This window comes from Phascolarctos cinereus, unplaced genomic scaffold (assembly GCF_003287225.1).
Source record: "Phascolarctos cinereus isolate Bilbo 61053 unplaced genomic scaffold, phaCin_HiC Scaffold_5;HRSCAF=322, whole genome shotgun sequence".
In the NCBI taxonomy this organism is placed as follows: Eukaryota; Metazoa; Chordata; class Mammalia; order Diprotodontia; family Phascolarctidae; genus Phascolarctos; species Phascolarctos cinereus.
The window spans coordinates 457,596,043-457,623,507 of record NW_027555958.1 but is presented as its reverse complement, the minus strand read 5'-3'; the positions used below and the strand labels follow the sequence as shown (position 1 = coordinate 457,623,507).

Sequence of the window (27,465 nt, the reverse complement as noted above, 5' to 3'; positions counted from 1 at the left end):
GTCTGGACTAGGGGGGGAGCTATATGAGTGGAGAGAAAGGGGCAGCTGATAGAAGGAAGGGTTGGCCACTAATTGGCCACGTGGACTTAGAGTGAGGACAAATGAGAAGTGAAAGGTGATGCTAAGGTTGCACCGACCTGGATAACTGGAAGGATGAGGACGATGCTCATGTCGGCAATTATGTAATGATATCTGTGTTCCAGAACATACTCCATCCATGACTACTCGTACTGTGTGACTCACCTTTTTGGTTTGGTCTGTCATTTCAGTCATGTCCGACTCTCCATGACCCCTTTTGGGCTTTTCTTGGCAAAGATACTGGAGTAATTTGCCATTCCTTTTCCAGCTCATTTTACAGATGAGGAAACTGAGGCAAACAGGGTGAAGTGACTTGCTCAAGTCACACAGCTAGTAAGCATCTGAGGCAAGATTTGAACCCAGGTCTTCCTGATTCCCAGCAGAGCACTCTATCTATTGCACTACCTAGCTGCCCATGACTCACCTAGTCCCACCCAAAATGAAAAGGGGAAAGGTGAGCTCTTCTTAATCAGGCAACAGAGCAGAGCTTTCCCTCAGAAGGGTAGCTGCCACAGACATGAGGTGATCTAGGGGGTGGGGGGGGGGCAAAGGAAAGAAATGATAGGTTTTCCCAATGGATCCCATACAGATGTTGTGTCATTAGTCTGGGGCAGGTTATAACTCACCAGAGGGGCCAGCATCTGCCTCAGAATGGGGGAGGTTGGCACTCTGAATAGTAGCGGGAAGGATGGGGCATGAGAGCAAGAGCCTCTGTGCTAGAAACAAGTACCATGTTTGTGTTTCCCAATGAGAGTTGGAGGTAACTTGTCAGAAGCTGCATCTAAACTCAGGTCTTCCTGACCACAGGTCTTCCTGACCTCAGACCCAGAGCTCTACCTACTGGGCCACATAGCTGCCTAAATAATAGCATTCATATTTAGGACAATATGATGAGGTGACAGAGGCACAGACACTCTCTGTGGTCTCTTCCTTTGATTTCATGGGTACAGGAAACTCTACCAATTCAGATCAGCCATTGAGTTTATAATTTAGATCCTAAGGAAGTCACCTGGGCCTGAAAAATCATGTGGCTTGCCCAGGGTCACACAGTCAGTATGTGTCAAAGGTAGGTTTCAAACCCAGAACTTTCTGACTTGAAGATCAGCCTTCTATCTACTGTTTTACTTTGTCTCTCATATACTAGATATGTCATGGCTATAATAATAGTTATGACAAATTGGAATATAAGCAACATCCTCATTTCAAGGACCTGTAACTGTCAATGTGTATATTCCTTCCAACAGCAATCTTGGTGAATGATCTTTTTCACATATGCAGGAAGGCAGTGGGTAGAGGGAAGGGCCTTCACTAGGAGAAGGCTTTTGCCTTCTCCTCCCCCGGCCAGGGCAGCCCAGAACCCAGACAGCCTCTTGACAGCTCACACACTTTGGATGAGATAGGAGTCAATCGGTCCATCAATAAGCATTTATTAGGTGTCTATTATGCACAAGCCTTGTGCTAAGGGCTAGGGGCACAAAAAGAGGCAAAAGACAATCCCTGACCTCAAGGAGATGATAATACAGTGGGGGAGACAATATGCAAGCATATAGATACATCTGTGTGTGTGTGTGTGGATAGATACATACATACATACATACATACATACATACATACATACATAGACAGATACATAGATACATAGATAGATACATACATAGATACATAGAGAGATACATAGAGAGATAGAGAGATAGATAGATAGATAGATAGATAGATAGATAGATAGATAGATATAGATAGATATAGATATAGATATAGATATGTGTGTGTGTATATATACAACAAATAGGAGATAATTAACAGAGGGAAGGCATTCAAATTAAGATAATTAGCAGAGGAAAGGCACTCAAATTAAGAGGGGTTGGGGAAGGCTTCCTGTAGAAGTCAGGATTTTATCTGGGACTTGAAGGAAGCCAGGGAGATCAGTAGCTGGAGTGGAACAGGAAGAACGTTCCAGGCATGGGGACGAGCCAGAAAAGATGATCAGAGCTGAGGTATCTTGTTTGGGGACCAGAAAGGAGGCCAGAGTCACTGGATTGAAGAGTATGTGTTGAGGAGTAAGATGTAAGAAGGCTGGAGAGGGAGGAGGGGGCTAGGTTTTGAGGGGCTTTGAAGGCCAATGGAGTATTTGTATTTGTTTCTGGAGGTGATAGGGAGCTCCTGGGGTTTATTGAGCAGGGAGAGGACATGATCGGGTTTTAGGAAAATCACCTTAGCTGCTGAAGGGAAGATAAACTGGAGTGGGAGACACAAGGTGGGAAGACCCCAGCCCTGCCCCTCCAGGCTACTGCAGCAGCTCAATTCCTTCCAAGGAGCTGTAGGACTTAGGCCTTGGCCTGCCACTCTGCCCCAGGCTCCTCTAGGCCTTGCCATTTGCTCTGTTGCTCTGCCCTCTGGCCACCAGGTACCATCATCTGACTTTCTGGTGTAACCTCAGGAGCCTTGGACCTTGCCCTCAGCACCTCTGCTGCTCCCTCAGGACTAGGACTTTTCCATCTGCCCTGCAAACAAGCTTCCTTTAACATGTTGCCTCGGCCATTTAGAGGGTGAGCTCCTTAGGAGGTGGCCCTCATATAACACACAGAAAGTCCATCCTCTAGCACATACTCTACGCCCTTCCAGTCTGGCACATAGACTCTAATTCTGGGCTTGCACTTCAATGGTAGTAGCCTCTGAGAACTCCAGGTCACCTCCACACCAAGAAAGCATCAGGGAAAGATGTTTGGGAGTGGATGAAAGGACCTTTGTCCAAAAAAATTAAAAAGTAGCTTTCAGATAACTTCTTAAAAGACAATAAAGGGGATGGGAAGAGGTGAGAGAAGGAAAGAGGGACAAGGAGAAGAAGAAATCTAAATCTGCCCAAGTTGCCTTCAGAGAGGTTCCTTTGATTTTTTTTAATCCGTTTTACCATGTAGCTGGGGATTCTAATGTGAAAAACAGTGAAGTGAAAATGGGTCTGCATGGTGAGTGGTTTACATCATACATCTCTGTTGGCTACAGGTCAGAAAATAACAGGAAGGAATTATTCCTTGTTTTTTGGCTTAGGTAAATTGTGCTTTTAAATGAATGAGTGAATGAATGAACAAGTGAAATACAAAATAAATAAAAACATCATAAACTGTAAGAACACTGGACAACTGTCAGGGCTGGAATGCCCAGATCTAGGTGTTGAAAAGATAACACCCCTTACCCCTCTGAATAAGAGCATGCTGTGGTCAGGTTTTCTAATTTCCTCATTAGACAGTTTCTAGGCAAGGATCCAGGGTAGCTAGGTGGCACACTGGATGGAGCACCAGGCCTGGAGTCAGGAGGACCTCAGACACTTAGCTGTGTGACCCTGGACAAGTTACTTCACCCTGTTTGCCTCAGTTTCTTTATCTGTCAAATGAGCTGGAGAAGGAAATGGCCAACCACTCTAGTATCTTTACCAAGAAAACCCCAAATGGAGTCATGGAGAGTCAGACGTGACTGAAATGATCAAACAGCAACAAAAATACGAGGATCATGGTTTTGGGCATTGACTTAAAATGTCAAACTGGCCCAGCGAGTACATAATCAAGGAATAGCTGAGGTCGTGGTGTGGGCCAAGGGCTTGGGTGCTTGTCTAGCCTCTACATGCTGACCAAAGGACCTGCTCCAGGAGACTGACTCAACTGACCTTATGTCCTCTTTTTGCTCAAAGTTCTCAGAAATGGCTTTTCTAACCCTTTCCCTGGGCCTTCTCCCCTGCCCCCAGGCCAGCAAGAAGAATGTAGCTCCATAAAGTAGCATTTCAATGTTCTGAAACAACTCAGAGACCTACTTTTTTTTTTGATTCCCATGTTCTTGCAATGTCTTCTCATTCCTTCCTTATCACTGTCAGAGAACATTCCCTCTCCTAGAGTCCTCCCTGATGCTTCTTTGTAAGGTGGAGATACCTAGGGGCTCTTGAGGACACTCCATGTAAGTGGAGTGAAAGTTAAGACAGTAATGTCAAAGCCAGACAGCTTGGAGCTGAGCCCGGTCATGTACTTTGTGTCTTTTATCAAAGGACCAACCTAGCTGAATGCTGAGAGACTCTTACAGCAATTGGCCATCAGGGGAATGAATTTTTAGTCACAGCAATGCTTGAAAACAGAGAGGGCTTTAGCATCGTAGAATCTAAAGGAATCTTAGCTATTATCTAGTCCAAATTCTTAATTTTACAAATGAAGAAACTGAGGCACAGTGAGGTGAGTTAGGCATGGCCAAGATTTGAACCCAAGTCTTCAAACTCTATAGTCATAATTGTTTTCCACTGCATCATGCTATGGCTAAATACCAGTACGGTTGGGTTGTTCCAATGCTATGTCAATTCATTAGTAATTAAGCCAAGATCTTACATTTAAAGAATGTATAGTTAAGGTAATGTTTATAGCAAACTTAAAATACATGGGATTCTTAACTTCATCTGCCCTCTTTTCTACCCTATTACCATCATTACTGTGGAAGTGAACATGGGCCCAAAAGAACTGGCAGTCACTTTTCATTTGTCTTTGATTCATGGGGTGGCAACAAAATCATCACCTCCTGAACAAATTTGTTACAGAATATATTTTCTCCACTCCAGGAAGTTCAGTCGCAGTATGAGTAGGTGGTTGTTAATATTTGAGGATGACTTCAAGTTTTCTTGATATGAAAATCAAGGAAAACAATGTTTCTAGACAAAGGAATGCTGAACTTAATGGTTAATGATTATTTCTTAAAATAACTTTTCTGCTTTGTGGTCACTTTTATCCAATGTCAAAGCTATTGGTCAACTGGAGAGAAAACTGGCCTGAAAAATAATGATGTTGATGATGGTGGTGGTGGTGGCAGTGAGTCTCTCAAAACCCAACTGGATATAGTGAGAAGGGGACTGGAAGAGCAAAGAAATGGAATACCACCAAGGGGAATAGACAATGGAAATGTGGTATGCCCAGAGACCAACATAGTAGCTGTGAAGGCCTGGCAGGAACCACGAAAAATTAGCCAGTTAAACTCCGGCAATATCATGATTGGCTTCCATGAAATACAGAAAATAACAGCTTTTACTCTCCAGGGCTATTGTGAGGATAAAATGAAATCATATTTGTAAAGTATTTTTTACAATCCTTCAACTGCTCTATAAGGTCATGAGAAGCCCAGTACAACAAAAAGTAGGTAACTAGCCAGGTGGCCCAGAGAGGAAGAGCCTTGGACTTGGGGTCAAGAAGACCTGAGTTCAAATCTGGCCTCAGACATTTACTAGATGTGCGATTCATGGCAAGATAGTTAGCCCCAATTGCCTCTAAAAAAAGAATGTAAACAGTTTTACATTGTTTAGTTCCCTATGATTTCTCCTTCATGTTCACTTTTCTATATTTTTCTTGAGCCTTTTGTTTGAATGTCATATTTTCTATTCAATTCTTGTTTTTTCATCAAGAATGCTTGAAAGTCTTCTATTTTATTAAATATACATCCCTCTAGGATTATACTCAATTTTTCTCCTAAATCCTTTGCTTTTGGAATATAACATTCCAAGCCCTTTGTTCCTTTAGATGGTGGCTGCTAAATCTTATGTGATCCTGACTGTGATTCCACAGTTTTTGAATCATTTCTTTCTGGTACCTGAAGTATTTTCTCCTTGATCTGAGTTTTCTGAATTTTTGCTATAATATCCCTGAAAGTTTTCATTTTAGGGTTTCTTTCAGGAAAGTGACTGTGGGATTCTTTCAATTTCTAATTTGCCCTCTGGTTCTACAATGTCTGCGAAGTTTTCCTTTATAATTTCTTGAAACATGATATCTATAGCTAATATGAAAATATGTTTTGCATAACTTCATATCACGAAACATATTTCCATATTAGCCATAGATATCACATTTCAAGAAATTATAAAGGAAAACTATCAAACTGATTTTCCTTAAGAGTATATCTGACCATGTGACTCCTTTATTCAACCAACTCCACTGTCTCCCCATTGGCTCTAAGATAAAATACGTGCTCCTTTATTTGGCTTTTAAAACAACCTGGCCCCAATCTGCTTCATGTGAAAAGGCAGCTTTTCTCCTTGCCAAGGCCAACACTTCTGTCTGCACAAGTGATCCTATTTCATCCCAGCTCTGTTTCTATCTTGCCCCTTCTATCATTCTCACGCTCTCATCTTCAAGCTCTCCCTGTATAACGGCTGCTTCTCTACTGTCTACGAACATCTCCATTTTTCCTTCATCCTCAGAAAACCGTCACTTGATCCTTCTATCCACTGTAACAATGACCCAATATCTGTCCTGCTTTTTGTGACTAAACTTCTTGGGAAAGCCATCTAACATGAGGACTGCCACTTCCTCTGCTCTGCCTCTCTTCTGAACTCTCTACAGTCTGGCTTCTAACCTCATTCCACCAAAACTTCTCTCTCCAAAGTTACTAATGCTCTCTTGTTAAATCCAACGGCCTCTTCTCTTTCCTCATCCTTCTTGACCTCTCTGCAGCCTTTGACACAGTCGATCACCTTCTTCACACTGATACTCCCTTATTTCTAGATTTTGGGGATACCACTCTCTCCTAGTTCTCTTCCTATCTATCAGCCTCTTTCTAAGGCAACTTTGCTGAATCTTCACCTAGGTTGTGCTCACTGACCCGGGCATGTTTTAGGGGGAGTGTCCCGTCGGGCTCTGTGCTGATCCCTCTTCTCTCTCTGCACGAGTGATGTCAATCTCAAATAAAAAGTGGACCCAATAATCTGTAAGTAAGGATTCCTGTGGACCACATATTGTTTTAGCTTGAAAATGTAACATTGTCTATACTTCATTGGATTTTCATTTATTTTGTTAAATGTTTACCAATTACATTTTAATCTGGTTCAGAACACACTTGGGAATGTTGTGTGGGCTGCAATCTATGTATTTCACATCTCTGTTTTAGGCCATTTTTCACAGTGATCTCATCAATTCCCATGAATTCAAATATCATTCCTATGCTGATAATTCTCAAATCTGCGTACCCAGGCCTACCCTTTCTGTCACATCTCCAACTGCCCATTAGATATCTCAAAGCAAAGATCCTGTAGACATATTAAACTCAACATGTCAAAAACTGAACTCATTTTTTTCCCAAAACCTTTTCCCCTTCCAGATTTTTCCAAATAACTACTTTTTTTTTCAGTCCCTTAGGCTCACAACCTACATGTCGTCTTCAACTCATCACTATTATTCCCCCTACCAATCTGTTGCCAAAGCCTGTCAATATTACCTTTGCAATATCTCTCGAATACACCCCCTTCTCTCCTATGATATTTCCATCACTCTGGTATAGGCCTTCATGTCCTCATGCCTGGATTAGTGCCATAATCTGCTGGTTGGTCTCCCTGTCACAAATTTCTCACTATTCTCCACTCAGCTATCAAAGTGATTTCCTAAAGGTGCAGCTCCAGCCTTGTCACACACACACACACACACACACACACACACACACACACACACACACATCCCTCCATGGCTCCCCATAAACTTCAGAATCAAATATAAAATCCTGTTTGGCATTCAAAGCCCTTTATAACCTAGCTTCCTCCTACCCTTCTAGTCTTCTTATACCTTACACCCCTCTTCCCCATAAACATGTAGAGACACTTGCCTTCTCACTCTTCCTCAAACAAGACACCCCTCTCAGCTCTGACAATTTTCACTGGCTGATCCCTCATTCTTTGAATGTTCTCCCTCTGTCTTTCCTCTTTCCACCTTCTGACTTGCTTATTTTCTTCAAGTCTCAGCTAAAAGCCTATCTTTCCCATGAAGCCTTTTCCACATCAGTCTTAATTCCAGCGCCTCCTTTTTTTATTTCCGATTTATCCTGTATATAACTTGTTTGTATATAGTTGTTTGCATAATGTATTACTTATTAGATTGTGAACTTCTCAGGGGAAGGGGCAGTCTTTTCCCTTTCTTTGTGTCCCTAGCATTTAGCTCAGTCCCTGGAATATAGTAAGCACTTAATAAATGTTTATTAATTGGCTACACTTATTCTTGCTTATTCTTTTATTATGCTAGACACATTTATGGAGATTTTATTGGGGAGGGATTTTGTTTTGTTAAGTTGGGTGGGCTAATGGGAAAGATAGATAATAGAAAATTTTTGCCAAGCCAGAGAGAGAGAATGTTAAAGAGCCATTGGCTACAATAATGTGCATCATTATTTTACAAACAAATGACAGACAGTAAGTGACTATATGATGATATTGATGATGAGGACAGTAACTACTGACTTTTGCTTCACAGTTTACAAAACATTCCTCATCTTTTACTCTTTTTATGTTCAGAGAAATAGATGACACTGAGCTAGTGTGTTAAAAGAAATCTACAGGAGATGGGACTTGAGCAGAGCCTTGAAGAATAGATAGGATTTTGATGAGATTTGGAGGGGGTGGCATTGAAGGTGAAAGGGAAAGGATCTGAGAAAAAGAAACCACAGGACGTGCACAAGGGGAAGTGAGTGGACTTGCCTGGAATTCTGAGAATTCTATAATCTTAGAACTTAAAGGGACCTCAGGAGCCATCTATTCTAGCCTATAATTGAATGAACATGGATTTCTCCTCAACGTACCTAACAGGTTATCATCAAGTCTTCAATGGAAAAACTCTAGGGAAAGATGTCATGAAAGATATGGTTGAAAAGGTCACAGAAGGTCATTTTGTGGAGGGCTTTGAATTCCAGAATAAAGAATATGAGCTTTGGGCACTGGAGAGTTATTGAAGGTTTCTGAGGGGAAAAATACTATCAAAGCGTTATTACAGGAATATCAGCTATATTACAGAGATCCCATTAGGTTAAATGGCTTTTCCTACCCAGTTAGTGCTTTGTGACATGAAGCTAATATAAATTCAAGGTATTTAATGGTGACTATTTTGGGGGGAGGGGAATGACTAAGGGCTGAAGGATGATTGCAAGCTAAGCCCAATTAGTTTCAATCTATCACAAACAAGGGCAATGTTGCTCCCAGCTAAAATAGCAGAGTAGCTTTAGTTCATTGAAAGTATTACATTTTTGCTCATGACATCCCTCGAAGTTTAAGATTCAGGTTGGCCTCTTCCCATACTAATGAAATTGATTTTTTTCCTTTTGCCTTAGGAAGCACTAAGAAATGTGAAAATGTCTCAGACCCAACTCCAAAATGAAGAGAACATTTATGACATTCCAAGATCCATCAAGCTACAGCCTGTGTATAATTCTGGCATTGCCCACCAAGTTTTAACTAACAGAAACTCAGACTCATTTACTGAAATGCAACTGACACCACTTTGTCCCAATGGCAATTCACAATCTTTTGACCCTTCTAAAATCAAACCAAAAAGGACCTTTGAGGGAGAAAAATGTTCCATATCCCCTGAAGCACCAGGGAAGAATGTCTCCCCTCCAGAATATTCTTTGAAGTACCCCCTGGTTGCTGACAATGCCCAGTCACACCCAAAGATGACCAAATCAGAGGAGGTAAAGCTGAAAAATCATGTTAGGAACACTCTGGACCATTGGGAGAAAATGGTGACTCAATACAGTGGGGCAGAGGCTGCAACAGCATCCCTTGCAAAGTATTCAAGCAGATCCCTCCCTCACAGAGGCCAAAAAAGTGTTTTAGGCACCACCCCACAAAGCCAAATGACAAAACCTAGAAGAAATCCAAAGTGGACACTTCCTTCCCAGAAACACATGATCATCCATGGACTAATAGTTGCCTCTTTCAAGGAATCTTCTGAAATCTCTTCTCCTTCCAGTGACAGGAGCCCAAGGTCAACACTTACCTCTTTCAAAGAGACTTCTGAGATTCTTTCTTCCTCTGAAGACAGAAGTTCAGGAACAGCACTGGCATCTTTCAAAGAGACATCTGAGATTCCTTCGTTATCCAATGACAAAAGCTCAGGCGCAAAACCAGTACCTTTTAAAAAGTCATCTGAGATTTCTTCTTCATCCAGACATAGACCAAAGAAAATACGAGTGTCTTCCAAAGAGTCTTCTGAGATTCTTTATTCATCCAGGGACGGGAGGTCAGGGAAAACTCTGGCTACTTTCAAAGAGTCCTCTGAGATTCCTTCATCATCTAGGGATGAGAAAACAGGGAAAATAATGGCTAGTTCCAGAGAGTTCTGTGAGATTCCTTCTTCATCTAGGGACAGGAGACTGTCATCTCTCAAAGCATACTCTGAGATTCCTTCTTCACAAAGTGACAGAAGTCAGGAATAACACTGGTACCATTTAGAGAATCTTCTGACATCACTTCTCCATCCATGGACAAGAGACCGAAGATAACACTTGCCTCTTTCAAAGAGTGCTCTAAACTTCCTTATGACAGAAGCCAAGACACAACATTGGGCTCTTTCAAAGAACATTGTGAGATTCATCCTTTGTCCAGAGACAAGAAACCAGGGAAAACAGTGGATTCTTCCAAAGAATACTCCAAACTTTCCTCTTCATCCAATGACAGAAACCCAGGCACAATGCTGAAGTCTTTCAAAGAATATTATGATATCTATCCTTTGCCCAATGACAATAGAACAATAAAAACAGTGGACCCTTCCAAAAAGTCCTCTGAACCCCCTTCTTCATCTGGTAATAAAAGCCCAGGCACAACATTGGACCCTTCCAAACAGTACTCTGAACTCCCTTCTTCATCTGGTAACAAAAGCCCAGGCACAACATTGGACCCTTCCAAAGAGTCTTATGACATTCCTCCTTTGTCCAGGGACAAGAGATCAGGGATAACATTAGACTCTTCCAACAAATTTTCTGAGACTCCTTTTTTGTCCAGGGACAAGAGACCATGGAAAATGCAGAACTCTGCCAAAGAGTCCTCTGAGATTTCTTCATCTGGCGACAGAAGTGAAAAGCTAACATTGGCATCATTCAAAGAATCTTCAGAGAGAATTTCTTTCTCCAGAGATATAGGATCAATCACATCAGCTGCTTTTTCCAAAGAATCCTTTGGATTTCTTTCATCATCCAGTGACCAAAGCCCAGTGACAATGCTTGTCTCTTCCAAAGAATCTCTGGAAACTCCTCCTTTGTCCAAGAGCAGGGGACCAAGAAAAGAACTTGGCTCTTTCAACGAGTTTTCTAAGCTTCTTTCTTCATACAGGAACATGAAATCAAGAGCAACGCTTGACTTTTCTAAAGAGTGCTATGAGCTTCCAATTTCATCCAGTGACAAAAGTCGATGGGCAACATTGGACCCTTTCAAAGAATCTTCTGACTTCCCTTTTTTGTCTGAGGACAGGAGGTACAAAATAACATATGTTCCTTTCAAAGAATCCTCTGAGATTCAATCTTTGTCCAGGGACAGAAGTCCAGGGATGACACAGGCCTCTTTCCAAGAGTGTGCTGAGATTCCTTCCTCATCCAATGAAAGAAGTTCAAAGACAACAATTGCTTCTTTCAAAGAATCCTCTGAGATTCCTTCAATGTACAGGAACAGGAAACCAAGAGCCAAAGAGTCCTATGTGCTTCCTCATTCATTCAGTGACAAAAGAACAATGATGACATTCTCCTTTTCTAAAGAGTCCTTTAATACACCTTCATCCAGTGGCATAAACCCAAGAAAAATATTCGACTCTTTCACAGAATATTCTGAGGTTCCTTCGTCATTGAGTGACAGAAGATCAGCAGATCAGGGCCAAAAAGAATCCTCTGAGATTCCTTCTTCATGCAGTCACTTGAGCCCAGAAGCAACACTAGCATATTGCCAGAAATCTGCTGGGATTCATCCATCATACAGTAATGTACCAGAACCAAGGGTGGCTTCTTTCAAAGATTCTTCTGAGATTCCTCCATCATTCAGTAACATATTGGGTCCAAGGATGGCTTCCTTCAAAGAATCTTTTGAGAATCTTTCTTCATCAGGTGACAAGATGACAGGGCCAACATTTATCCCCATCAAAGAATTGCCTGAGATTGCTCTAACTGGTCATGTGAATCCAGGTACCATACTTAAATCTTTATCAGGCTTCATCACAAGCCCAGAACCAACACTGATGTCTAGTGAAGAGTCTTTTGAGACACTTCCATCCTTGAGTGACAGAATGCCAGAGCCAATGCCGGTCTCTTTCAAAGAGTCTTCTGTGATTCCTTTATCTGGTGATGTGAACCCAGGTAGCATACTTAAATCTTTAAAAGGGTCTTCTGAAATTCCTTCTACATCCACTGATAGAAACCCAGGGGTAATACTTACCTCTTTCACAGAATCCTATGAGAGTCATTCTTCTTGTGAAATGGGTTTAGTGACCATATTTGTCTCTTTCAAAGACTCTTCTAAGATTCTTTCTTCACTAGACGACAGGAAGCCAGGGCCAACATGTATGTCTATCCAAAAAACTTCTGAGATTCCTTCATCTGTTGACATGAGTCCAAAATCAATATTTGTCTCTGTGAAAGATTGTTCTGAGATTCCTACTTCATCTAGTGATAGAATCCCAGGGACAACACTGGACTCTTTTAAAAAGTCCTCTGAAATTCCTTCATCACCCAGTTACAAAGGATCAGGCCCAACAGTGGCTTCTTTCAATAAATCTTCTAATACACTTTCTTCAGCTGTTGACAAGTGTCCAGGAATAACTCTCACACCTTTCAAAGAGCCCTCTAAGATTCCTTTCTCATCAGCCAAGAAGGCCAGGAACAATACTAATTCCTTTCAAAGAGTCTTCCGTTATTATTTCTTCATCTGGTGACAGGCATCCAGGGCTAACAGTGGACTCTTTAAAAGATGTTTTTATAATGCCTCCTTCATCCAGTAACAAGAAACCAGGGACAACCCTGGCATCTTTCAAAGATACTTCTAAGATTCCTTTGTCATTCAGCGACAGAAGACCAAGGCCAACAGTGACTTCTATTAAAGAGTCTTTTGAGATACTTTCTTCATCCACCAATAGGAAGCCAGGGGAAGATCTTACCAATATCAAAGACTCTTCAGATGTCCCTTTATTATTGAGTGACAGGGGTCCAGAGCCAACACTACTCCCTTTTGAAGAGTCCTCTGCCATTATTCCTTCATCCAGTGACAGAAGACCAGAGCCAACAATTGTTTCTGTCAAAGAGTCTTCTGAGATAGCATCTTCATCCAGTGACGAGAGACCAGGGACATTTACTCCTCTCAAAGTGTCTTCTGAAATTCCTTCCTCATGCACAGACAGGAGAGTAGGGATAGCACTTACACCAGTCAAAGAAACTTCTCAAATTGCTTCTTCTTCCAGTGACAAACTTCGGGGGCAAAATGTGCTCCTCTCAAAGAATCTTCTGAGATTCCTGTTTCAGCTAGGGACAGGAAGCCAGGAACAAGACTAGCTCCTGTCCAAGAGTCTTATGAGATTCCACCCTCAGCCAGTGAGAGAAGCCCAGGGAAAACACCTCTCCCCATCAAAGGATCTTCTAAAATTCCTCCCTCATCCACTGAGAGAAGACAAGGGACATCACTAGCCCTTTATGAAGAGTCTTTTGGGATTCCTTCTTCAGCCCATGACAAGAAGCCAGGGACAACACTTAGCCCTGTCAAGGATTCTTCTGAGATTCCTTCCTCATGCATTGAAATAAAGCAAGTGATTACACTAGCCCCTTCCAAAAAGTCTTCTGAGGTTTCATCTTCATCCAGTGACAAGAACCCAGGGAGAATGCCTGCCCCAATCAAAGAATCTTTGAGGAGTCTATTGTTATCCAGTGACAGAAGCCCATGGCCAAGAGTGGGTTCTATCAAACAGTTTTTTGAAATGTCTTCCTTACCCAATAACAGGAAGCCAGGGACAAGTCTTCCCCCCATCCAAAAGTTTTCTGAGATTCTTCCCTCACCCACTGACAGGCAACCAGACACACTAGCCCTTGTCCAGGAGTTTTCTGAGATTCCTTCTTTAGCTAGTGACAAGAAGCCAGGGACACTTACCCCTATCCAAGAGTCTATTGAGATTCCTTCCACTTCCGTTGGCAAAAGACCAGAGACTACACTTGCCTCTTTCAAAGAGTCTTCTGATATTCCTTCTTTAGACAATGGCAGAAGCCAAGGGACAACACTTACCTCTGTCAAAGAGTCTTCTGAGAGTCCTTCTTCATCTACTGACAGACTATCAGAACCAAGAGTCATTTCTTTTCAAAATTCTTCTGTGATACCTTCTGTACTCAATGACAGGTGGCCAGGGACAACGCTGACCTCCTTCAAAGATACTTCTAATATTCCTTTGACATTCATTGATGGAAGACTTAGGCCAACAGTGTCTTTGGCCAAAAAATATTTGAAGAGATCTTCATCCACTGATAAAAGGCCAAAGACATTACTTACCACTATCAAAGAGCCTCCTGAGACACCTTGTTTGTCCAGTGACAAGGGCCCAGAGACAGCACTTACCCCTTTCAAAGAGTTTCCTTTTTCATCTACTGATACAAACCCAAGGCCAACACTCACCCCTATCAGGAAGTTTTCTGAGATTCCTTCCTTAGCCAATGACAGAAGAATGCAGCAAACAGTGTCTTCCATCAAAGTGTCTTTTAATATACCTCGTTCATTTAGTAACCGGCGACCAGGCCTAACACTGACGTCTTTCAATGATACTTCTGAGACTTCTCTGTCATCCACTGAAAGAAGATTAGGGCCAATGGTGGCTTCTATCAAAAAGTCTTTTGAGACAGGAACATTTGCCTCTTTCAAAGAATTATGTAAGATTCCTTCTTTAAGCAGTTCCACAAGCCAAGAAGATACAAACCATAGGAAGGGCGGAGAAAATACCCCATCACTGCCTATTTATGAAGCAGTAGACCTCAATGAGCTAGCTCTAGATCCTCAAGGTATATTGTTTTGGACATTTCTTATTTGGGGAAAGGGATTTCTTTTGTTATTTTCCCAAAAAAATGTATCAGATGTTTTAGATCATCTAAATCCACTCTCCCTACCCCCACCATCATTTTAGAAAGAAAGAAAGAGGCTGAAAAAAGTTCTTTGCCTCCAGGTCTCACAGGAAGTAACTAGTAGAATTGTGATTCAAACAGGTCCTCTTCCTCCTCCTCCAAATCCTTTTTTATACCATGTGTTATCTCTTATTAGCTGTATGCTTCATGACCTCATGGTTTAAGAAAAAGGCACTAGAAAAACTTTCACCATTTTTAACAAGACAGAATGAAAAGGAGGTTTGCTTGTGACACCAATGAAGACATTTTGGTTCCACCTATCTAACTTCATTCCTATTTGGTGGAGAGTCCAAGCTTCTTAGATTACATCCTCTGTGCCCTCTCCCTGGACCCCCCTCTCCAATTTTCATCCCAACCTAAGTTTGTTGGAATGGCAACTTAAAAGTTGGACTCATGGCTGTGCTGAAACTAAGAGTGACTCTGACGTATAGGAGGTATCATTCTGATGATTCCAGTAAAATAATGTTGGGGATGGATTCTGAGAACCTGAGTTCAAATTCCGTCTTTGCCACTTAACACCTAAGGAGCCTTAATTTCTATGGTACTCAGTTTCCTTATGTAAAATGAAGGGCTCAATCAACCAAAGTTTGATCATAGAATCATGAGTTTAAACCTGGAAGAAAGCTTGGAGGCCATCTTAGTCCTATGTCTCCATTTTACAGATGAGGGGCTGAGGCTTAGGTATGTGAGTGACTTATCTAAGGTCATACAGCTCGTGCATCACTGAGGTGGATTCAAAGCTGCATTTTCCTGACTCCCAAGCACATCCCCATCTACCATACCACATTTCTTTATAATTTCTCATACTAACAGTGTTAAGAGGCAGAAGTGGGATGGATTCAAGAGGGGGATGGGTTTCCCTTCAATGGAGGTCTTCCCTTCAATGGAGGCTTGATAAGCACTTATCACCTACACACCTAAGGGGATTCTCTTTTTTTAATGTCAGTTGGGATGGGCTAACCCAGAAGTCCCTTCCAGCTCCATCCATATTAGGATGATGCAGTTAGGCTTAGAGCTCGCTCTGGAGTCAGAAGTTATGGGTTAAATCCTCTCGACCTAACCTTTCTTGAGTCTCACCAACTGTAAGGATAATAATGATTGCACTCCTTACCTCCTCCTTGTGAGGAAAGTCCTTTGTAAATCTTAAGGTGCTGTAGAAACATGAGGCCTGACTATAATGAGGGTTATGTAAACTAACAGGTTGGCTCAGCCCATAGTGAGGATTGAACTCCACCAAGGCAAGAACCATGCCCTGTGCTTTCTTTGTTTATCTCCCAGAACATAGGACAGAGTATATACAGAGTAAGTCACAAAAAGTGGCCAAATTGAACTTTAATGAATTTTAATATGGGAGTGTTTCATTTTGAAAAAAGATCTGAGAGTTTTAGAAGACCACGAGCTTACTGTGAGTGTCTACTACCCACATGACAAATGATCCTCTAGACTTTGCTGGACCCACCCCATCCTTCCACCACCACTCCCAGCTAACAAGGTCCCTTTCCTCGCTCCTCCCTCCTCCCCCCCCCAGAAGTGACTCATTCTTCTTTGGTATCTTGCATTGTCAGCACGAGTGATTACAATCTAGGAACCCATCTGATTTTTTATTTTGTTTGATGAGTTTTCTTTGCTCTACTAGAGGGGTTCAATATCTCTTTTCCTTTGCTGGTTGGTTTAAAAAGCCTACCTGGCTTAACCACCTCAATCATATCACAACTACAACTACACCAAGTTCTCTTTTAACTATTTGGAAAGGAGGTTGGGGTGAGGGTGTGTGTGTGTGTGTGTGTGTGTGTGTGTGTGTGTGTGTGTGTGTGTGTGTGTGTGTGTGTAAGCGTGCACGTACACGTGTGTTGGGGGTTTGGGGATGAGGAACGGTGTACAAAATAATTTGGCATGGGGGTGGAGGGGTGAAGGGGGGTTGGCAGGGTGGTAAGGGATGAGGCATGCCCACAAGCCTGCACATACAGCATAGACTGGAATATATGGTGCTACCAATCCTGAGAGAGAGAGGAGCAGGGATGGAAACTGTGGGGGAACCCATCTACATGAACAAGTTGGATGGAACTTCTGAGAGTCCTCTGTCCTCCCTCATTTTTTTTCTCTTTGTACTCCTTCTATCAGGCATCAGTAGTATTCTTCCCCCCATCTCTGGTGGCTTCATGAATGACCTTAATGGATCTAACACAGGTAGGAATGGAGAATATTCATCCTCTCGACAGAAATACTTGCGTGTATTGTATCATTAAGGTCACCCTTAAGAATTACATTTGCACTTTATAGAGGTCATTTGATGGGTGTATTTGCATTGAGTGAGATCTTTCCCTCCAAAATCCACTTGCTTGAGTGCCCCTTTTTCTTCCCTTTCCTGACCTGTTTCCTGAGAGGGAAAGAAAGCATCTAATTTCCAGTCCAATTATTTTGTTTATTAGCAATAATAAATGACATCTCACCAAACCCTCCTTCACTACCACCTGAGGCAGGTAGGATTTTTATTCATTTTATGGATGAGAAAACTAAGATGCAGGAAGTTTTAGAATAAATCAAATTCATATGTAGAACTTTGGAATTTAGATTCAAGTTATTCATTCATGCATTCTCTTTGGCCAGCCCACACCTTACTTATAAAGCACCTACTGTATGCATAGCACCCTGCTACATGCTTCAGCAGATAGAGAGGTAAGAGAATACCTAGTACTTCCAGGGGGAAAGCCATAAGAACAAAGAAAAGTAACAGACAATACACTGTGTTGAGTTTATTTTGAAAGGTGAAAAATGCTTTCTTCCCAACACTCCTGTGAGCTGGATTCTACAGCTATGCGCTTTACTTTCCCCATAGCACCTGAGGCTGATAAAAGTTAAGTGACTCTCCCATGGCTATAGAATTAGTAAGTCATAGAGAAGGTTCAAATGCTGGCACACTTGTCACTTCTGTGACCTTGGGACAGGTACTGTTTCATACGCAAGTCTTCTGCTTTCTTGACTACTGCTCATCCACCCTACCGTGCTGCCTCTGCTTGTAGATTTCTAGGGAAATGTTTACAGAATTTCTAGATGGGGGGCAGGAGAGAGCTTCTCAGAATTTTCTGGATTTCTAGAATTCCATGTTCTAGACATTGTTGGCTTCTGGAAGTTTTTGGAAATTCCTAGAGCCAAATGGGACAGGTCTGAAATGACAAGCCATCTCCTAACTCTATGCCTTTGCAAAGACTGCATATGCTCTCTCTTTTTCTGATTTTTTTCTGGTTTCTTGGCTAGTGCTTTTTCCATCCTACCACGTTGCCTCCATTTCTAGATTTCTAGGGATTTTTATTTTTTAGAATTTCTAGATTTGAGGAGGCTCTTAAAATTTTCTGGATTTCTAGAATTTAAAGTTCTGGGACATTTTAGTCTTTAGAAATTTCCAGAACCACGTTTCTAGACCAGATCTGGAATGACAAGCCATCTCCTGACTCTCATCTTTGCACAGACTGCATATGATCTCACTCTTCATCTCTGCCTTGTAGAACCCCTAGATCTTCCCAGACTCAGTTGAAGTGACAGCTGCTACAGAAGCCCTTTCCTGACCTGGGCCACATCTCAGGTGCTCAGGCTCTTCTCCCCTCTCAGAGATCACTTTGTACTCCCTCCGTCTACTTTTCACTGTTGCCCTTATTTGTGTGTGTGTTGCTTCTCCTCATAGAAATCAGCCTCCTTAAAGGAAGGAACTGGGTTTTCAGTGCCTGGTATATAGCAGGGGCTTAAGAAAGGCTTGTTGACCTGACGGGTCACATTCATAACTGACGTGACCTCCATTCTCTTCTCAGAAACACACATTTCTGGCAGGGATATCCAGCTCCCTAAAATAAGACCATTGCCAACTATTGAGACCCTTGGCTGTCCACCACCAAAACCTCCAAGGCCTCCAGTCAAGCACCTCCTGGCCCTTCAGAACATGGTTCCTTTAGCTGCCACAACACAAAGTATAGGTAAGGAATCCCACTCTGTCCTTTGTATCAGGGTTGGAAAGCATGTCCCACATGTCAGATGTCAGCCCATTGGAAGGCAAGGCCCTGATCTCTGTGTGTGTATGTGTGTGTGTGTGTGTGTCTGTGTATGTGTGTGTGTGGCTGTGTGTGTACTCACACTCAAGCAATGGTGCACCCCCTCAGCACCACTGGTTCCACAAAGTTGGACATTTCTCACAAATCAATCATCTGAAGGAGAAGGAGCAGCTTGCCCATGAAATTAGAGCCTGGACCAAAATTGGGCCCTTATCACTCCCTAGCCAGCTAGTTTTTCGTCAGTGGGTTACATCTGGTCACTGGGCAGCTGTCCAGAGTTAAAAAGATGAAAACTTTCAAAAGCAAGAACCAGGCAGATCTAGATGCTTCTGTTTACTTGGACAGGCTGTGTTTCCAATACAGAGAGGTCAGAAGGCTAGTGGGAGGTGGAGAGTCAGGAAGGAATAGAGGGTAGACCATGCTTGGATTACCATTGGCTATTATCGAGTGGTCTTAGAATTCAGACTGAGTGTGGTTAAGGGTGGGATTCCTACTGAGCCTTCCAGGCCCCTAGGAGTCTGCAGACATTGACTGACCTGGGGCATGGAATGGAGGAGGAAAGGGACACACTCATACTCCTCTCCCCACTCCCCCAGCTCAGCCATGGTCCGCCCTGGTTGGTACTAAAAATTGTTTTGTTCAACCATGCCTTCTTTTTTCGTTAAAATGAAGTAGGGTTGACATGAGGTGAGAGGTAGAATCTGTGTGTCTATATGCGTGTATGTGTAGAGGGATGCAGGGCTAACATGACCCTATCACCAATTGTGAGTAGACTGACAGGCCTGAGGCTGTTTTCAAATGGTTTCATTGACAACTCTGACGACCTCATTGTTGAGGTTTTGATGTTTTTTATTCCAGATGTGTGGGTTTGTTGGTGTGGAGCAGGTCAATTCCCTCTAAGCATGCAGACCTACAGCTCTGCAGACAGCTGCTCTGGGGATGGCACCTATGGTTTGGCACACCCAGGCTCACACCATTCTAGGAGTGAAAGATAAGCATTGAGCCTGGACTTTATTCACTCTCCTAACCCTCTCTCCACTGGCAGGCTGCCTCCTAGTAGTTTTTTGTAAATTTCAAGAAATCTTACTAAGTGCTCACTCGGGCAGTACATATACTAAAATTGGGACTTTGCAGGAAAAAAAAAGTTACCCTGGCCTCTGCACAAGGATGATATTAGATGTTTTAACAGAGGCAGTGTTGACCAGTGTCTACAAAGCTGGGCTTATAGAGATTAAGACTTGGGGGAGGGAGGTGAGAGGAAGAGAAAAACTAGGAAGGAAGAGAAAAAGCTTGTTAATTGAAAACAAAATTGAATTTAAAAAAATCCTACTTCTGACACAGGCTGGCCATGACCTTGGGGGCAGGGAGGGGTGCTACTTAACCACTATGTGTCTGAGGGTAAGAACTAGGGTATTATTCCAAGCCCTAGATGTTAGTAGAAGGAACTTCAACAACCTAAGTCAAAAGTGCAGGCCTTTCCTGTACTCACATTGTATAAATCTTAGTGTAAATAGTGTAAAACTGAAAAAAAAGAGAAGAAAAGGAAGGAAGGAAGGAAGGAAGGAAGGAAGGAAGGAAGGAAGGAAGGAAGGAAGGAAGGAAGGAAGGAAGGAAGGAAGGAAGGAAGGAAGGAAAAAGAAAAAAAACATTTTATATATTAGTAAGAAGGTTTGGGACATAAATCTCTTTTGCATATCTGTCTAAGATTCAAACAGGCTAAGAATAATTTCATTCATGTTAACTCAGAAATCAGGCCTGGCAAGGTGAGGGCAAAGTATAGGCAAACTACAAACAGTTAGTGTTTGAAAAATCTTCATACGATCTGGTTTCCATTGAATTATTTTCCCTTCACACACTGAGGAAAATTAGGTGTGGGTTGGAGAGAATAAATAACCTACTAGAAGGCTAAAGATAATACAGTGGCATTCCCTGGAGATCTGGCGAGGTGGAAACTGATGTCTTGGTGCTGAGGTTAGGTCAGCATCCAAAACAGATACCCAGAGAGGCACATAAGATACTCCCAAGCCCTGAGGGCAATTGGTTTCCCATGTGAAAGCTTTAGCAGACTGGTACCACTCATGGCTCACACTTTCTTGGTGTAGCTCACCCACCATGGCAAAAATCTGCCCCAGCGTGGTAAGGGCTGCGATATGACTCATGCCATTATAAAACAACAGAAATGTTGAGCTTTCTTCTTTCCCCTCCTCCTTATAGCTGCTGCTGAACCGAATTACCTCACTGCAGAAAAGTAAGTATCTGATTCTTAATTGGGTACCCCATAAACTGGGGTCATTAAACCAGCCTGTAATAAGGCCAGATGAGCTTGGCGATGTCTCTAGTGGTTTGAAAGGAGTACAAGTCTCAAAGTGATAAATTGCCACTTTTGTTTAAATGAAAGACTAGGTAAACTCCATCAAACTCCAGGATAGGCATTAAACTGCAAAAATTAACCTCCTGGGTCTCCTATTTATTATACAATTGGGTTCAGTAAATTGAAACATCAACTTGCTATTGTCATAAATCAAATTAAAGTCAGGCAAGCACTGGGCACCTATGTAGACTCGGGGAACTAGAAATGGAAATATGGCACCTTTGGCTTCTAACTGACCAATTCAATTCAATTTGATGAGCATTTAATAAGTACCTACTATGTGTAAAGCACAGAGCTAGGTACTTGGAATACGATACAAAGCCAAAAAAAAAAAAGGATGCCCCTGCCCTCAAGCAGCTTATAATCTATGAAGGGCAAGGGAAGTGCAGCCCCTTGAGTAGACTAAGTGAGTGGTCATTATTAAAATGTCACAGAGTCATTTGTAATGAGATTTGTTAAGTGCTGCTTTGTGCCAGAATACAAAGACAAAAAGGAAAATTTTTGCCCTCCAAGACCTTATGGTCTGTAGGAGGAACTGAAATGTGCCAAATATACCAAACTAATTAAAGGCAAATATTTACTACTAGGTGGATCAGGAAATGCCTCCTCATTAAGAGATGTTAATTATTAGAAGAGAAGGGAATAATTTATTAACAGCCTATAACATCCCAGGCACTGCACTGAGCACTTTTCAGGTATTACCTCACTGGATCCCCACCACCACCCTGGGAGGTTACTATCCCCCATTTTACAGTTAAGGAAACTGAGGTAGACAGAGCTGAAGTGATTTATCCAGGGTCACGCAGTTAGGAAGTATCTGAGACAGATCTTGGACACAGGTCTTCTTCCTATATCCAGGCACAGAGCTCTAGCCACCTCAGCACAAGGTAAGAAAGCCCACTCCCTTCATTGTGTTAAGGTTGGAAAGCGTGTCCCACATGTTGGCCTGCTGGGTCACCTAGCAGCCAATGGTAATCCATTCTGGTCATAAATTTCATCTGACACAGTTTAATATACATCTGAACCTGTGTCTTCTCAGGTGGGTGAGGCCGTTCCTTCTCGTTCTGGGCACCAGAACCTTTACTGTCCAGGTGTATACCCTCTGAAAGCTCATTAAGTGGTGCAGAGGCTAGAGGCCCAGAGTTGGGATCAAGCATACCCAGGTTTAAATTCCACTTCTGACATTCACTCATTAGGCCCCTCTGGACAAGTCATGACCTCCCTTCAGTTTCCTCATCTGTAAAATAGATCCACATTTAGTAGATCAGGATTGTTGTTGAGTCAAATGAGATGATGCATGGAAACTTTAAAGCATCCCATAAATATCAGCTATTAAGATGCTACTGATGATAATGCAGGGCCCAGGAAGGTGTGCAAACTACCAAAAATGGGTGGATGGGAGGAAAAATTGGAAACTCACCCCTTCCTAGCATAGCGTCTGCCCCGTAGCAGATGCTTAATCAGTGCTTACTGGTTACATGATTAAGGGCCATTACAGCCATCCTAAAGAGTCGTGAGCTACTTCAGAAGGGAGTGAACACCCCCTCTGGCCATCATCATCCAAAGACTTGATGAAACTGTTGTAGATGGATTCCTATTCAGTTATGGCTTATACTAGATGGCCACTGAATTTTCTTTTAGCTCTGAAATTCTGTGATTCTATGCAGACTTCCTGGAGGCGGTGGCAATTGAGGAAGCTGTAAAAGATGGGAGGATGAAGTGGAGAGAGACATATCGATAGGCAAAGAAGGAAAGAAAAGGAAGGGCAAGAGAATAGGGCTCATTGAAAAGGCTAAGCATAATCCAGCTTGACTGGGGCTGGGGCCAAAGGGGTGGGTGGACTTAGAAAGTTGCAGTGTTTCTAAATTGGAGAAGACTTAGGATGCTGGGCACAGAAATGTGAACTTGACTCAGTAAGTAACAGGGAATCACAAAAAATGTTTGCAGTGATTGGTATGACCGGATATCTCGTCTGGATAAAGAAGGCCTGGATATGAAAGAGATTGGAGGGGGATTGAGTGGAGATGGGAAGACCTGTTAGGAGGCTCCATTAATGATCCAGGAGAGTAATAATAATGGTCTTTCTTGGATGATGGCAATGAGAACAGAGAGGAAGGGCCACATGGGAGCCATGTTGCACAATCAGGAGGTAAGGGAACATGGGAACTGATTAGACCTGAGAGGTGAGAAGGAAAGGGAAGAATTAAAGAGCCGATCCTGGAACATGGATTCGGCATCTCTTACAGACAAGACCCCAGGAGGACCCAGATAAAAAGAAAACTGTCCCCTTCCCTAAAACCTACACTGTACTGGTCACATGATGTGCCATGAACAGAGCTGAGTACATACGTGGTAATCTGAGGAGGGAATCAGTGCTAACAACATTTATTGCGAGTGGAAACATCCTGACTCTGAAATCAATGTTTGTTGTTACTGAAGCGTTTCAGTCATATCTGATGATTCACAACCCCATTTGGGTTTGGTTTCTTTTGGCAAAGATACAGGACTGGTTTGCCATTGCCTTCTCCAGTTCATTTTACAGATGAGGAAGCTAAGGCAAACAGGCTTAAGTGACTTGTCCAGAGCCACACAGCTAGAAAGTCTCTGAGGCCATATTTAAACTCAGGAAGATGAGTCTTCCAGATTCCAGACCCAGGGTTCTGTGCACTTCACCACCTAGCTGCCCTGAATCTGGGTTCAAATCCAACTCTGATACTCACTACATATGTGACTTCGGTTCAGTCCTTTAATGTCCCTGGGCCTGAGTTTCTTTATCTGTAAAATGAAATTCTTTCTGTTTCTTGGTCATTGATGCTGTCATCAAAGGGGCAAGGAAAGGTTTCTCCTAAAAGTAACATCTGGGCTGAGCCTTGGGGAAGCCAGAAGTGCTAAAAGGCAAAAGTCAAGAGGAAAAGCATTTCAGGTACAGGGTCAGGCATCAGCAAGAAGAATGTTGAGTAGGGGGGATAGCAAGTAAGTCCAGCTTAGCTTCTATTGCACAAACAGGAGTAATATGTAAAAAAGATCCTGAAAAAGGTAGATGGTCACCATGTTGAGAAAGGAAATACAAAGCTGAGGAGTTTTATTTTTTTTTATTCTAGAGGCAAGAAGGAGCCACTGAGGTTTCTTCAGCCAGAGTGTGATACATTCAGATAAGCATCAGGAAGATTACTTTTGCCACCACATGCTGAATGGCTTGCAGGGGAGAGAGAGGAGAAGCTGGGGGTGCTTATAAGGCAACATCAAAAATCCAAGTGAGAGGTAGTGAGGGACTGAAGTAGGGCAGTAATCAAGGGAGTGGAGAGGTAATGGGCACAGATGTAAGAGATGCTGTGGGAGCAGGGTTGATGTGACATGGTAACTGAATGGATATGGGGGATGAGCAAAAAGGTAGAGAGCTCTGTAGTTGGGCATCTTGATGGATGAAAGGTTGTTAAAGACACTGCCCAAAATGGTGAGATCAGAAGGAGGAAATACCTTACAGAGGGGGGAAAAAGAGGTTTGTTTTGGACTTGTCGTTTTTGAGATGCTAATAGGCTGTCCAGGTGGTGACTTAGGGAGTAGGGAGGTAGCATGGTAGATACAGCACTGGGCTTGAAGTCAAGAAGACATGAGTTGAAATCCAGCCTCAGACAAGTATTTACTAGTGTGACTTTTGGCAAGTTGCCTAACCTCTATTTGCCTCAGTTTCCTCGACTGTAAAATAGGAAGAATAATAGCACCTCCTTCCCAGGATTGTTTATGAGGATCAAACAAGATATTATCTGTAAAGCGCTTAGCACAGTGCCTGGCACGTAGTAGCTGCTATAGAAGTGACAGCCATCGTCATCATTGTTGCCAATTTCCTGTTCTTTGCCATTCATAAAGGGCTTTAGAATCATCCATTTTTGTCGTTATCACCTTCATCACAGCCATCAGTATCAAATGCTTATTTCAAAGGTGTGGGCTCCCGCTGGTCCTTGGGGGCCCCTCCTTCTGGAAGGAAGAAGTAATCCTCTTTTAAGACTGAGCTCAAAGCTTTCTTTTCCACAAAGCCTTCTCCCTCTGCCATCCCCCTCGGGATCAAACTGCCCTCTCTGTTTCCAAGGTACTCTCTTTATTCTCTTCGTCTGGTACTTACACACTTTCCGTCTTGGAATATGATGATTTGGTTACATTTCCATTTCCCTGGAGACCATTTTGTGTTCATCTTTACATTCCCCCTGAACACCCTTTTTTGACTGTTTGAGGTGTTGTTTTTTATTTTAATAATTGAACAAAGAATGTCTTTTCCTTCTAAAAGGCAGCCCTTCACAAATATGTGAATGTGGCTATATTTGAACTGGGCAGCCAGGTGGCACAGTGGAGTTAGAAAGACTTATCATTCTGAGTTCAAATCTGGCCTCAGACACTTACTAACTGTGTGACCCCAGACAAGTCATTTTACCTGGCTTGCCTCAGTTTTGAGCTGGAGAAGGAAATGGCAAACCACTCCAGTATCTCTGCCAAAAAAACCCAAAGGGGTTCATGAAGAGTCGGACATGACTGCAACTACCGTACCACAGCATATTGAACTTTCACCAAACCCAGGCTTCTCAAACCTGGCTTATAAAAGCCCAGCTCCTTCAGATGTCTGATCCTCAGATGACACGAATCTTTGAAAGTTGGCTGGGAACTCCCGAGTTCATCCTTCAGGTTTCCTTTAAGGTGTTTGAAGGCCACCGTGAAGATACCTAAGAATAATTAGTTTACTTTCACTTGGATTTCCTGCTCTCGTAATTCACTTGGGGATCACATGCGTGCCAAATTCATTGCCATTGACAGCAGGGCAGATAGTCCTGAGTTCTAGTCCTGACTGCCACTTACTATCTGTTTAACATCGGGCTGGTTAATTCCTTCTGTGGGCCTTAGTTTCCTCCTTTGGAAAAAGGAGAAGGGAATAAAGTTTCATCTAGCTCAGACTTTGCTCTGTAACTATATGAAAATGTTAATGGCTCACTGGCCTTGGACAATGAAATGACTCTCTGAAGTTCATTTTTAATCATTGCTACCTTTTATTGGCCTAGCAGGTTTGTGGCCTCCTTAAATAAACCATCCCTTTTTGTGGAAACAAAGCAAGCCAGATCACAGGGCAAGCTCAGTGTTTGGTCTCCGCAGATACACAGTGTTAGCTAATGTTTTATTCACTGGCTTCCCAAGGGACTTCCCCCCACCCCATGATTAAGTATGGGGAGCAGGCGAGGGAAGGGAGAGGGAGGCTATTTTTGACTCACGTGTCTTTTTTAAACTTCTAGCAAAAACACACGGAAGAAAGGGCTTGTTTATTAAACAGCAGCAACGATTTAAAGTCTAAACATGGCAAACCTGGGGAGGATTGAGAAGCAGGCAAAACTGGTCTGTAGGCACGTCCCAGTTTGACATCCCTCTCCTAGTTATTCAAAAGACCATAACAAAGCCCCTCCACCACTTCCGTTCCTTCTGACAGCTCCTCCTGGGAGGAGGTGACACTGAGCTCTCCAAGGCCAGGGAGTCTATGCACAGATCAGACCATGGGCTCTTCTAACATCTGAAGATTTAGGCTGGTGAGAGTTTTATTTATGTGACGGGTTGTCTAAAATGCAAACCACTTTCACAGCATCACAGATTTAGAGCTGAAAGAGGGACGTTAGAGGCAATATAGACAAACCCCCTCATTTTACTGAAGAGAAAACTAAAGCCTGAGAATGTTATGTGGTTTGCCCTAGGAAAGCCAGCTAAGCAGCAGAAGTAGGGTTTTGAATTCAGATCCTGGGACTACAAGTGTTTTGTTTTGTTTTGTTTTTCATTCTATTACATTGCTCCTCAATTTCAAACTCAGTTCAGTGCTCTTTCCACATACCTGGCTGCCAATAAAAGCTCAAATATCACTTAAGAGGCTTACCAGGTTTATTAGGTGGTGCAGTGGATAGAGCACCAATCCTGGAGTCGGAGGACCTGAGTTCAAATCTGGTCTCAGACTCTTACTAGCTTCGTGACCCTGGGCAAGTCATTTAACCCTGATTGCCCCCCAAAAACCAAAAAGTTTCCCCAAGCCACGGGCCTATACCTTTCCTCCTT

General features: G+C 42.7%; 1 protein-coding gene across 3 annotated transcripts in view; it reads left to right on the top strand.

The window, feature by feature from the left end:
• Positions 1 to 27,465, top strand: part of FYB2 (FYN binding protein 2) — a 93,215-nt gene that overhangs the window by 16,561 nt on the left and 49,189 nt on the right. For all 3 annotated transcript variants that reach the window (XM_078156662.1, XM_078156661.1, XM_078156663.1), the window contains exons 2-5: positions 9,178 to 14,859; positions 17,101 to 17,166; positions 18,783 to 18,944; positions 21,234 to 21,267. In XM_078156662.1, the coding sequence (XP_078012788.1) occupies positions 13,698 to 14,859; positions 17,101 to 17,166; positions 18,783 to 18,944; positions 21,234 to 21,267 (1,424 nt within the window). In that variant the 5' untranslated portion in view covers positions 9,178 to 13,697. The remainder of the gene's footprint in view (positions 1 to 9,177; positions 14,860 to 17,100; positions 17,167 to 18,782; positions 18,945 to 21,233; positions 21,268 to 27,465) is intronic.